Here is a 13,466-nt window from a genome sequence, read left to right on the forward strand (position 1 = left end):
TTTATTCAAGAGTGTTGGCAGGATGTGAAAATTCAACAGTTCTAGCCCTCCAATGTGTGGGAATATCTTGATTCTCTTTTGCTTGAGAGAAGTGTCTTGTGATTACTTAATTTAAAAAATAAGAGGAAACATGCTCATGGACAGAAAAATGATCTTCCTAAGAGGTCCCACTTACAGATCTCTTAGTTAATTCCATAGTGGATTCAAGGAAGAAGAACGTTTTTTATTTGGAACCACTTCCCTCACTGCCTACACCTGTCCTTTCTTTCTGTGTCTCTGTCTTTGTCTCTCTTTCACATATACACAGAGTCTACTAGTCCTACTTTAGCAAAACACTTTCTATGATTAAACATTACCATTTATAAAAAATAAACCTCTGACACTGGGCAAATAACTTACCCTAGTAATCTCTCTGTATCTTTTTATATTGTAGTATCAGTATTTCCCCAACGTCATCACAGTTTACTAATTTCCTATTCTTAATGGAGACTTGCTGCGGGTTTGTTAGAAAAACTTTAAAATTGCCATGTTAGGGGAGAAAAAAGATCATTTTCATTCATTATTTAGTGGCATCCAAACAAACATCACTATCTAAGTTGGAGCTGCTTCCTTCTGGCCAATCAGTTGCACAAGATTCCTCACTCTTGTGTGGTTTGACAAGCTATAAAAAGTTCCAAGTTTACTTTCAATTTCTCCCTCTCTGTCCCTCGACTCAGTGGTTTTTGTAGTAAGAGCTGTAGTCAAAGCAAGGTTGTTTTAAATAAAGACAATCTCTACCCCAACTAGAAAACAGCTAAATTGCAGTAGAAAGTTAATTTGAACTTGAAATCAGGTGACCAGCTCTGCCATTAATTAGTTGTAATGTGCCTAGGGCAAGTCTCATACATTTTTTGCAAGAGGTTGATGTAAAGAGGAAATGAGATGATGAATGTAAGATCCAGTTTTCTTCTCTATAAATTGGTATTAATTCCTCCTCACAAGTAATGTGATGACCATTTACCTGAGAATGGATGCGAAATCACTTTACAATTGAACAGTAGTGAACACTGGTGGAATCAATATTATTATTGTGATCTCAGAGGCAGTGTAGAATGGACACAGGGTCTGGCAATGACCACCACCCCCCCACCCCCCACCCCGGCTACACCTGCTCATGGATTTTCCGTTTTCCTTCTTTATGGGCATCTTTGAAAAAGAGAGTTAATAAAACAATTTGGGATTCACAGGCCTTATCAGTAATCTGCTGGAGCTCTACATTAAATTGATTACCCATCTGTCCTCTCCAGGGTCTCCCACACCTTGCCCAACCTCCTTCTCTTTGCACTTGGTAGATGGGCTTTTTATAGCATGTTTTTATTTCAGCTTCACTTATAGTCACTGATGTGGGCTGAATTGTGTTGCTCCAACTCAATGTATTGAAGTGCTAACCCCTAGTACCTCAGAATAGGACTGTATTTGAGTCTTGGGACTCAATAGAATAGACTATTTGTATTTGGGACTTAAGAGAGATAATTAAGGTATAATGAGTTTACATGGATGAGCCCTAATCCAGTATGGCTGTTGTCCTTATAAGAAGAGAAGACCAGGACACAGAAACACACAAAGGCCCATGTGAAGACAGAGATAAGATGGCTATCTACAAGCTGAGGAGAAAAGCTTCAGGATGAAACCAACCCAGCTGATACCTTCATCTTGGACTGCTAGTCTCCAGAACTGTAAGGAAATAAATTCCTGTTGTTTAAACCACCCAGTCTGTGGTACTTTGTTATGGCAGCCCTAGCAGATTAATACAGTAACCTGAGATGTTTCGTTTCAGTAAAAGCAAGTCAAAAGTCTAGTGGATTTGATCGGTTAAATCAATGGGTTAAGAAAAAAAATTATTTTTAAGCGGGGAAAGAGTGCTACAGAATCATATCTGGCATCACATAGAATATTATGAAATAGAAACCTCTTTGCAGCCTTGAGTTGATGTTACACACACACACACACACACACACAGAGCCAGTGGGTGGGCGTCTATTTCCCTTCTTATTCAAATGTGGGCACAAACCCTTAATTCCAATACCAACTGCACTTCTCCTTTGGAAACTCCCTAGTTTTTCAGTCTATTCATTCTCTCATTTTTGGTTCCCTTCCCAACACAGAGCAAAACGTACCCAGTGATGACATAAATACTAGTACTTTATAAAATTTTATAATAGTTTCTTCACTACTTTCTGGAAAATACCTATTATATAAAGAACACTTTTGTTTTCATTTTAGTTTTCCCTATTGAATCTTAGTGGGAAATGTGACACTTCTGGGAGATTTTAAAGATGTAAAGATTCATAGAGCTCTGGTCAGAGTAGACCCAACACCAACAAGTCACTCAGGTCTGTTCTTCAAACACAGACTTGACTGCCTGGATCTTGTCAGAACACATTAGGGAATTATTTCATTGGCTGAAAGTTTTCCCTGAAAGATTGGAGTAAAGCCCGTTTCTTACAATCAACAATGTTTTATCCTTTAAAAAAAAATAGATTAGTGGGAAAGTTTCATCAACATTATTTGCTGGTTTTTCTTCAATAATTGCATAACAAGAAGAAAGTGATTTTATAAATTTCCAATATATAATGAATGTATCTGAGGTTATGTGTACAATTTCATTTCCACCAGAAGTAAAAACAAGACAACTAGAAGTCACTTCGAAGAAACGTATCTAGGATATGTGCATCACTATGGCTCAATATTTCCTTTACGATTTGGAGGAACTTAGTGTTTTTCTACTAGAAATTCTCCCATCTACTTATCAGGCCATGACTATAATCCCTTATTTACCAAAGGAGAAGAAACTGTTTTTCTTACAAACTGATCATTTTCACTTTCTTAGTCATTAAAGGTTTTTAAGTTGTTTTATTCTGACTAAACAATCCTAAATGATAGACCTAACAAGAATTTTCCAAATATGCTGTTTCTCTGAGCAACGACACAATTACTAAAATTCTTTGGCCTTTCTTTAAAATCGGAGAGGGTATTCATTAGCTATGTCTAAACATAAGTGAATTTTCACTAAGAACCAGGTTTAAAAAAGGAGAGAAAATACAAGCACATTTACTCTGATTTTAAAAATAGTATTTCCCAGTGTCTAAATTTATGACATCACTAATCATTAAAACTTGAGATAGATATGGGCACTTAGAGGTAAACCATTTTCTCTATTCCTGTCTTGAGCCTTTAAAAATTTGTAAGCTATTTTCACCTGACAATAAAATAATACATTTCAATCATTTTAAGAACTTACAAGGCTGTAGCTGCCTCAAAGTGTAACATTTTTTTTTTTTTTGGTACCAAACTTAACCAACTTCACTCTAAGGAGTTCAGCTACCCCAAATTCTTTTTTTTTATTTTTTCTTGGCCTACTTTCCCATAATATACTATATTCTATACCTTAGAGTGAATATAATCATTTGTGTGGACCCTGGGGCATACAAGAAGATTATAAGGTGACAAGATTACTGGGTCTTACCTCGAACTGAAGATAAAATCAGGATGAAGGCAAGAGGCAGAATAAGCCTAGGGCACTGGAGGAGCACCTGCATGGTGACCAGCTTGCTTCAGCACCACCCGCACACCAACCTCACAACAGGGAAGTGTAGCCGGGTGCTCTCTGTCCCTTTTAGAGAAGGTTCCAAAACCGCAAACCCAGCCCAGAAGACACGTCAGTTTCCTGAACAAATAGAAAGAGATCCACATCAACCCCAGAAAGATTTATAAAAAAAAAAGAAAAAGGAAGCAAAATAACTATTCATACCCGTTACGAAACTGCAGTGAACTCTCCCCAGGTCTGCTTTCTCAAAAGTTTTGTTGTTTGCCACATGCCTGTTAGAAATTTTTCCCCACTGAAACAGTAGAATCAGCATTCAGGACACTTTGTTTTTTCTTTCTTCAGGTAACAATCTAAACACAAGTTTGTTAGCCCACTGCACAGCTGATAAGGGAGCTGGATGCTGCCTTTTCATCACTGAGGACCTTCAACATAAAATATTCTTGATTTTATTTTTCATCAGGAGCAGCATAACTCACAGAGCCAAGCATAACAAGTGAAACTTCAAAGCTGAGTTCTAATCTACAAGAAAGTGTTGTTGGATTTCAGACAACTGGTTTCTTCTTATCAGATTCAGTTTCTCCCACTGGATCACCAGCTCTCCCTCTGCCTCAAGAATCTAGTGAGGATTTTTGGTTATGAAGAACTGGGTAAATAGAGGACTGCAAAATCATTTACACCGAGCATTTCTTATGGTTTGATTCCATTTATACTCTGTTGTTTTTTGTTTCCCCTGGTAAAAATTTTCAACTTGACTTTCAGGTGCTCTGGCCTTGAATAAGCCAGAAATCAGAAACAAGGGGCGGTTGTCCTGTCAGTGGGCTGCTGGACCTCAGAAAACATAAAACAAAGGAACAGCATCTCCCCCACATCCTGGGGATCATATGCTGACTGAAGCCTGAGAAACGTGAGGTACAGGCTCCATAATAAAGTCAACAGTTTATCGCACACTCTTGCCCTTGAAACACACACTCTCTCCATTTCAACTTGTCTAACCCTGCAATGCCCACTTTCCATTTTCATCCTCTCTCTGTCCTGTCCTTTGAAAGGAGGGAGGAGTTTCCCTTCCCTTGTTCTTGGCTTCCTGCTGATTCCTTTACCATTTCCTGCCAAGGACCAGCCTCAGACTAATCGCTGAGCAGCTGTGGTGCAAGTCCACAAAGGCTGCAAAGCATGCACATTTTGACCCTCCTCAGAACCAGCTGGAAATGTAGGGATGACTCCAAGTGCAGTAATCAACCCCCAGACTCACAAATCCAGTGAGTTACCCACCATGGAGTGCTAGTTTCAGATTGACACAACAACCCTCATCTTTGGCCCCTTTTAATTCTATCCCCCAATTTAAAACCCTGGCACCAAAACAACAATCCCTGTCAATAGCTTAAATAAGTCCCCTTTCAGTAAATTCTCAGATCTGATTAGAGCTTGTGCTTTAAAATGGTAATTTTGGAGCCCTTTTCCACTTGAGTATTTTTTTTATTCTCTAGGTTTTAGTGATTTTTTTAAAAGTATTCACAATATTCATTAGCATTTGCTCTGTTTGTGCTACACTGACAACCAAGTTTCTTTTTCCAAATAGTCTTCCTCCAGCTTCATTTCTCTAGTCCTCTTCAAGCTGTGGAGGAGCAGCACATGCCTGCAGAAGCCACAAGTCCTGGGTCTGAGCTCACTTACCGGATGAGAGACGCTGGGCCACGTACTCCTTGCGTTCCCATCATTCTAGTTCCAAGGATGGTGTGGGACACCAAGGAGGGGGCACCCATGAGAGCTCATGACTGTGAGAGTCGTGTTGGTAGTGGTCCTGTAGGTTGGGTATGGTTTTCTTGCCCAAAGTGTCCTGCATTAGTCAAAAAGGACCCCTATCTTTCCCTAAACCTCAACCTCTACAAAAGACAAATTCCATTCCAGATGTAATCCTTCATTCACCAGGCAACCTTTTTTTTTTTTTTTTTTAAAAATAGAGTTCTTTTTAATGTTTATTTATTTATTTTTGACCGTGCTGGGTCTTTGTTGCTGGGAGGGCTTTTCTCTCATTGCAGCGAGTGGGGGCGACTCTTCGTTGCAGCACACAAGCTTCTCATTGCAGTGGCTTCTCTTGCAGAGTACAGGCTCTGGGCACACAGGCCTCAGTAGTTGCAGCACATGGGCTGCCCTGCGGCATGTGGCATCTTTCCCGATAAACCTCGAACCTGAACCGGTTGTCTCTTGCATTAGCAGGCAGATTCTTTACCACTGAGCCACCAGAGGAGCCCCTCACCAGGCAACCTTAAATGCACCTACTTTACTTGATTTACCTGTAAAATGAGTATCTTTATGCCGTAAGAGTCATCCTGGAACAGTTCCTTGTTGTCTTAAAGTGTAACTACCCCCCACCCTATTCCAGAGCAACATAAACACTATCTTTCACTAGCTATTGGTATCTGGGTGGTCTTTGGAAAAGGGGAGTCTGTTTGGAGCACTTGAACTCTCCCAGAGTCACAACTCAGCAGAACACTTGTTACGACAAAGTGATGCTGTTTTAAGACAAATTGAGGTTGTCAGAGGAGATACTGAAGGCAGCACAAAACTGTTCCAAGGGACAGCTTCAGGGCTCAGTTCTTTCCAAAAACTCCAAGTTAAAGATTCGGCCACTCCTCAGCCTCTGGGGCTTTCTTGGCTCTTCACTGAGAAGGTCTTGACTCTGAACTGGGCACTCCCACCACCCAAGAAAACAGGAAATAGATACTGTACCAAACCTGTATTATGTTTCTGGAGGCTAAAAGAATGACTTTTCCATGAACTTTTGATTTCTAAAACTGGAAGAGACCTTACAAAATCACCTATCTCACCCACTCAGGTGGGGAAAGCACAAGTCCAGAAGGCTTATGTGACTTGCAGCTGGTCACACAGCGGGCAGGTGTTAACACCAGGTCAAAACTCAGGCTTCCTACTTCATAGTCCAGCAACAGAGGAAGAGCGAGGAAGCAACAAGATTAAGATTTGTAATCATCAGTAGTCTTCCTTTTAGTCTTTTTGGTTTTTAGAGGTATGTACTGAAATATTCGGAGAAGGCAATGTCAACCCATTCCAGTACTCTTGCCTGGAAAATCCCATGGACGGAGGAGCGTGGTAGGCCGCAGTCTGTGGGGTCACTAAGAGTCGGACACGACTGAGCGACTTCACTTTCACTTTTCGCTTTCATGCATTGGAGAAGGAAATGGCAACCCACTCCAGTGTTCTTGCCTGGAGAATCCCAGGGACGGGGGAGCCTGGTGGCCTGCCGTCTACGGGGTCACACAGAGTCAGACATGACTGAAACGACTTAGCACTGAAATATTCCTGTTTAGAATGATAAAAATGACTGGGATTTGTTTCTAAATAATCCAGTTTGAGGAGAGGGGATAAGAGAGGTATAGCAGTGGGCTGATGATTGCTGAAGATGAGCAATGGGAAAAGTGGGGGCTCATTATGCTAGTCTCCCTACTGTAAAATGTTTTTAGAATTTCTGTAATAAAACACCTTTTTAAAAAATCAACCTTTTAAAAAGGTATCTTTTTGGAATCCACATAAATAAGAAAACATCACCTGAGTAAAAATGGGACTTTGCAGGAAAAAAAAAAAATCTTTTCTTTAAAAAGCATGTTTTTATTCTTAGATCTCAGTCATCCTTTGAATTTCCCATTCTTTCAGTTCTGCTCTCATTCCCCACCGCCCCCCTCACTTCAGTGCATGAGGAGACCGTAGCTAAGACAGAAGAGTATCTGGATGCTTCTGGTACAACAGGAGCAGCTACCATTGTGTCCTCAGACCTCTCAGCAAGTATCTGTGTATGGGCACCCACAGGATGAGTGCCCTAGGAGAGGGCACAGGCATCTCCAGCAGCTCTTTTCCTTGATCCTTCCTTCTCATCACTGACGCTACTTACCCAGCTTCCCAGGAGCAGGTGCCCCCTTGTTGAGGGTTTCCCCAACCTACTCCAGAAGTTGCCCTAGGTGTTGCCAAGTACATAAAACCTTGGGAACTTGAGTGTTTTAATCTTGAACTGGGAATAGGGGAGGGAAAGGCTCCCCTGCCCCCCATAGTTTGGTCTATAATTTGACAAGAAAAACAAATGGTACTGATGGACATATTTGCAGGATAGGAATAGCGATGCAGATGTAGAGAATGGACTTCTGGACACAGCAGGGGAAGGAGAGGGTAGGATGAATTGACTGAGAGAGTAGCATTGGCATGTGTACATTACCATGTGTAAAACAGATAGCTAGTGGGAGCTCAGCTTGGTGCTCTGTGATGACCGAGAGGAGTGGGATGGGGGTGGGGTGGGAGGGAGGCTGAAGAGGCAGGAGATGTGTGTATACTTATGGCTGATTCATGTTGTTGTACAGCAGAAACTAACACAATACTTTGAAGCAATTGTCCTCTAATTTAAAAAGGAGAAGAAAAACAAAGGGGCAGGGGGTATGTAGGAAATCTCCATAACTTGCTCAACTTTGCTGTGAATCTAAAACCGCTCTAAAAAGTAAATTCTATTTTTAAAAAGAGACATAAAAGAACTTCTCAAATACTAACTAGAGTCTAGTAGAATATGATGTTCCAATTCCAAAATTATAGGGCTTTGATGAACTGAAAGTTGTAGTGGAACTTGTTGAATATTATTAATATAAATAACCAGGAACAGGGGGATGTGTTACTTTTCTTGGGAATATTTTCACAGGGACCAAAAATACAGGAAACAAATCTCTTAGGAAATATTTCAGATGTGAGGGAATGGGAATGCACACATGATTAGGGGGAATAAGACCCTTTGAAAATGAATCAAGAAAGGAGGTCTTTATTTGACTTAAGTCTTATGTTTTCCCAAGACATACTGTCTATCAATACTATTCTAAATTATTTTTATATCTTTGTTAAATTATATTTCCTTGTTAGAAATTAATAAATGCTTACTATGGAAAAGTGGGCAGCTGAGGAATGGCAAAAGGGGATTTACAGGAAAGTACAAATCCCTTATCACCTTCCATCCAGATTACCCCTGCCATGTCCTGCCTTTAGTAATTCAAAGTAGCATACACCACTTTCTTGCTCACTGGGGTCCTTCTTATCTCCTCTTATGGCTTTTATTTTGCACCTTAACGTGTGGCACTACCTGGCCTCACAAGTGTCTCCAGACCTAACATGTCTTCAGAACTAACTTGATTCCAGTCAATTCTATCAGTCTATCAATTCACCACTTGAATGCTCTGAGCTAACAAACTATCCAAGTTCCCAAACTCAGTGACAATATTTTCTGGGCTTCACAACCCAACCTCACTCCTGCTCCCCAAAATACACAGATACTGAAGTTCCCCTCACTTACCTGCAATTATATTTAAGGTTATCAGTCATGAAGGAAGACAGAAATTCTTGCCCTTTAATTTGTAACCACAGAACATAAACCAGATCTTCAACGGCCTGTTGATTTCAATCTTCTTGAGGCTGACCACATTTGCCAATAAAGTTACTACACTTTAGTTGGTTCTTATTTTTTCCCAGACTCTAGGCCCACTTTTTTCTTTTTTGCAGGAGTTGGGGTGGGGAGGTTGTTTTTGTTACAAACATGAAAATGAACAAAATCTCTTAGTTAAAGTCTTTTTAGAAGCTTCACCATTTGGTCACAGTTATTACATTGAGATAGTAAATATTTTTCTCATGAGAAACCTTAACTTTTAATCCCCACTAAAGAATGAAAAGAAACTGCCTACCCTCCATCCAAAGAGACAGAATCTACTGCTGGAATAGTTGCTTTTCTGACCTCAACACTCTGCTCTGCATGTAATGACCTTTATTTGATGACATATATGCCCGAGTAGACTGAACTTCTAGATGAGGTTACCATGCTTCTCTATTTTCCCCTAAGGCAATGAATGAATGGATAAATGAATGGAATCTGTATTGAATACTTCTATTTTGTTGTATGTGCTAGTCTTGTCTTCACACCTCGATTATTCCAGGGATATAGTTTTGACTGGTGTAGAATATAATGGGCTCAAATAACTATTGCTTACCAAGAAGTTAACAGCGGTGTTTTCTAGACAGTGGGATGGCAAATGTTTCTTCTTTATCCTTTGTAGACTATGCCAAATTTTGTAGAATAAAATTATGGATCATCTTAGTAATCAAGGAAAACACAATAAAAATATTTTGGTTGTTGACAAAAGTTAACTAAAAAAAAAAAAAACACTTTTAGTGGCAAGCATTCTTTGGATAACCTTCCTTGAGACACAGTGAGACTAAAGAAGTTGAGTCAGAGATCAGCATTCAGGAACTGCCTGATAAAAGTAACTTTCCTCAAGGCAATGTTGCTGGGAATACCATGCACTAAGTCACTTCAGACTCATCCAACTCTTTGTGACACTATGGACTGTAACCCCCAGGGGCCTCTGTCCATGGGATTCTCCAGGCAAGAATACTGGAGTGGGTAGCCATTTCCTTCTCCAGTGGATCTCCCCAACCCAGGGATCCAACTCATATCTCTTTATATCTCCTGCATTGGCAGGTAGGTTCTTTACCACTCCTGCCACCTGGGAAGCCCCAGGAATACCATAGACTCAGGGAAAGTAGCAGTCAGGGAGGCTGAAGGGAAAGAACATTTGTGAGTTAGGTAGATAGTCCAATATCATCACTGACGAAACAAGAAGAATTTCTTTTCAGGTTTTAGAATATCCACAGAGATAATAATACTAGCAGCTTATGGGGGTGGGGGCTTCCCTTGTGGCTCAGCAGTAAATAATCTGCCTACAATGCAGGAGACTCAAGGTTCGATCCCTGGGTCAGGAAGATCCCCTGGAGAAGGAAATGGCAACCCACTGCAGTATTCCTGCCTGGGAAATCCCATGGACAGAGGAACCTGGAGGGTTGTAGTCCATGGGGTCTCAAAAGAGTTGGACATGACTTAGTGACTAAACAGCAACAACATGGGGGTGGAAATGAGGTCTCTTTCACTCTTTCCAAGAACTTGGAAATAGGAAAATGAGACCCTCTTCAAATAATGAATTTGAGGAAAGATGTACAAATTCACCCTAAAACAGCAGAATGAAGAAAGGGACAGATGAAGAGAGAAATCACATTAGCCTTTGCCAAGGCACATCCTACTCTAAAGACCAAACTGAAATCTCCTTGAACGGAATCAAAGAGCATTTCCCCAAGGGGAAAGGGATGGTCTCTCCTTCTTCTGGGCTGCTAGGAATGGATAAGCAGGTCAAGTTTGCAAAATTCCTATTTTAAGGGATATAGTTTTTATATTCAGAATCATGCACCTAAAACAATATGAACCCAAGGTGCTCAGAATGTTAGTGTCTGCTCTCATTCTCATAGCTGCTGCCTTTTGGTTAATGAGGGTCCCACTAGAGCTAAGTGACTTGTGCTAGAAGGGCTCATTAAAGAGCAGCACACTGCAGAATTAGCTCTGCAAGGCTTTCCTATTACTACTGGCTTTCCTACAATGCTACTTCCCAGAGCTTCCAAACAGAACCCAAAGAGACATTCTATTTCCCATCTTTATCTCTATCTCAACTGCCTTAGTCTCAGGTGATACTCAATGAAGGTATTATCCCAACATTTGAATTTTAATAGAGGATGACAACTATTAATAAACTTATTTTAGATTTTAATCCTCAAGACAAGCAGAGGCAGAGGATGGGGTTAGTGGGGAGGGATAGACCGTTAGGGGCAAGCAAGAGCTTTCTCAATCTATCTCTGTTCAAAACCACACTGTTGGACTTGTAGGGCTTGCATCAAGAACCTCCATGTTCCATATGACCAGGAGACCCCCTCTTCCCAGAGGCCATACTGGTTATCATAGTAGTGATTGGGACAAAGTCAGAACACAGAATGACTAACACACCCAAGCCCCCTGCCCAGAACCATCCTCCTGTCATTTAGAACTGTAGTGTCCATCAGGGTAGCCACATGTGGCTATTAAGTACTTGAAATGTGACTAGTCTCAATTGAGATGTTCTGTATTTGTAAAGTATACATTGGATTTCAAAGATACAGTAAGAAAAATGAATATAAAATCTCATTAATAATATCTCTATGTATTCATATTTTATGTCAAAATACTATTTTAGATATAATAGGTTAAAATGTATTATTAAAATTAATTTCACCTGTTTCATTTTACTTTTTTTTTTTTTTAATTTTTTTATTAGTTGGAGGCTAATTACTTCACAACATTTCAGTGGGTTTTGTCATACATTGATATGAATCAGCCATAGATTTACACTTATTCCCCATCCCGATCCCCCCTCCCACCTCCCTCTCCACCCGATTCCTCTGGGTCTTCCCAGTGTACCAGGCCTGAGCACTTGTCTCATGCATCCCACCTGGGCTGGTGATCTGTTTCACCATAGATAGTATACATGCTGTTCTTTTGAAACATCCCACCCTCACCTTCTCCCACAGAGTTCAAAAGTCTGTTCTGTATTTCTGTGTCTCTTTTTCTATTTTGCATATATCATTTTACTTTTTAAATGTGACTACCAGAAAAGTTGAAATCAAATACGGTGGCCTGCATTTGTGGATTGTATTGTGTTTCTCTTAGACAGTTTTGACTTAGAAAACGGAGGCTCTTTTAAGATTGAAAAACATATTGGTTAGAAAGAAGAGAGGCGCAGAGAAGTATATTCAATATCATGTGATAAACCACAATGGAAAATGATATTTGAAAAAACAATATATATATTTAGCTGAATTACTTTGCTATACAGCAGTAATTAACACAACTATAAATCAAGTATACCTCAAATAAAAGTAAATATTTCTATAACAAAAAATTAAGAAAAATAAAGACAGAGAGAGATGCATGAGCTGCAAGTGTGCTTGTACTGAAAATGACCCTAAATAGATACTTCTCAATGAAAAACACTCATTGGTTAGAAGGAATCCACATAACCCAAAGAAAAAATAGCCACTGGTGACTTCTTCATTAGGACATATGTAAAATTAGATTTCACTGTTTAATTCACTTGATAATCATAACTGTACTGTGCAGTAGCATCATTTTTACACCTATTATGCAGATGAGGAAACTGAGGCACAGAGAGGTATAAATGCAGGTGGGATTTGACTTTTGGCAGTCAGACTTCAGATTCTGACTTGCACCTGTTCTGCAACCCCTCACATAAGCTCTCCTTCCTGGGTGTATTTTCTGGGGGGACTTTTCTTTGTTAGTCTTGTTTCCCCAGCAGGCCCACCTCAACTATGTCCTGGCACTACAAAATCAAACACTCCTGTCTGTCATGGATAGGGAAAGCCCCTACCCTCAGGGCTCTGAATCTTGGAGTTTGGGCAAACTCAAGTACCTGAAAATATGGTGCTCTCAAACTCCTCTTAGCAACTCAGTAGGTTGTGAGAACACAGTTTTGCATTTCTGGACCCTGCAGCCTAAAGGCTAGGAAGTTTTGCCAGGTTTTTATCTTTTTTAATTTGTCAGAAACCGTTTTTTTCACCTTACATAATACTTTCCAAACTTTCCCAAACTGACAGTTGGCTGCTTGCAAATGTTCTGAAGCTCAGCTAAGGAAATATTCTCAGGGAGCAGCCCAGAGGCCCTCAGAGCCCAGTTCCCACAAAAGGATGACAGTTAAACACTGGTGAGAGGAAGCCTTTTGCCTCTTTCACCTCGTTTTTTTTTTTTTCTCCTGACCAAAAGCCATATTCTTGCCTTTGGTTTCCTCAGAAGCCACTGACGTTAGATAGTTTTGCTTTTAAAAATGCTCAAAAATAAGAATAATTTTCTTACTCTTGCTGGAAAGATGCAGCAATTGCCATCTTATTTGTAACTTTGTTATTATTGTTGCAATATTATTGTTATTACTATTATTATTATAAAGTGCACTCAGGGGATTGGTGGGTAGGAGGGAGT

The 13,466-nt window shown here is 40.1% G+C and overlaps 1 protein-coding gene across 1 annotated transcript in view; it reads right to left on the reverse strand.

Annotated features, from left to right (window-relative positions):
• SRGN (serglycin) overlaps positions 1 to 3,661 on the reverse strand; it is a 16,545-nt gene extending 12,884 nt beyond the window's left edge. The window contains exon 1 of the mRNA XM_043476750.1: positions 3,506 to 3,661. Within this exon, the coding sequence (XP_043332685.1) occupies positions 3,506 to 3,578 (73 nt within the window). The 5' untranslated portion in view covers positions 3,579 to 3,661. The remainder of the gene's footprint in view (positions 1 to 3,505) is intronic.
• Between the last annotated feature and the right edge of the window lie 9,805 nt (positions 3,662 to 13,466).

Source organism: Cervus canadensis, chromosome 8 (assembly GCF_019320065.1).
Source record: "Cervus canadensis isolate Bull #8, Minnesota chromosome 8, ASM1932006v1, whole genome shotgun sequence".
Lineage (NCBI taxonomy): Eukaryota > Metazoa > Chordata > Mammalia > Artiodactyla > Cervidae > Cervus > Cervus canadensis.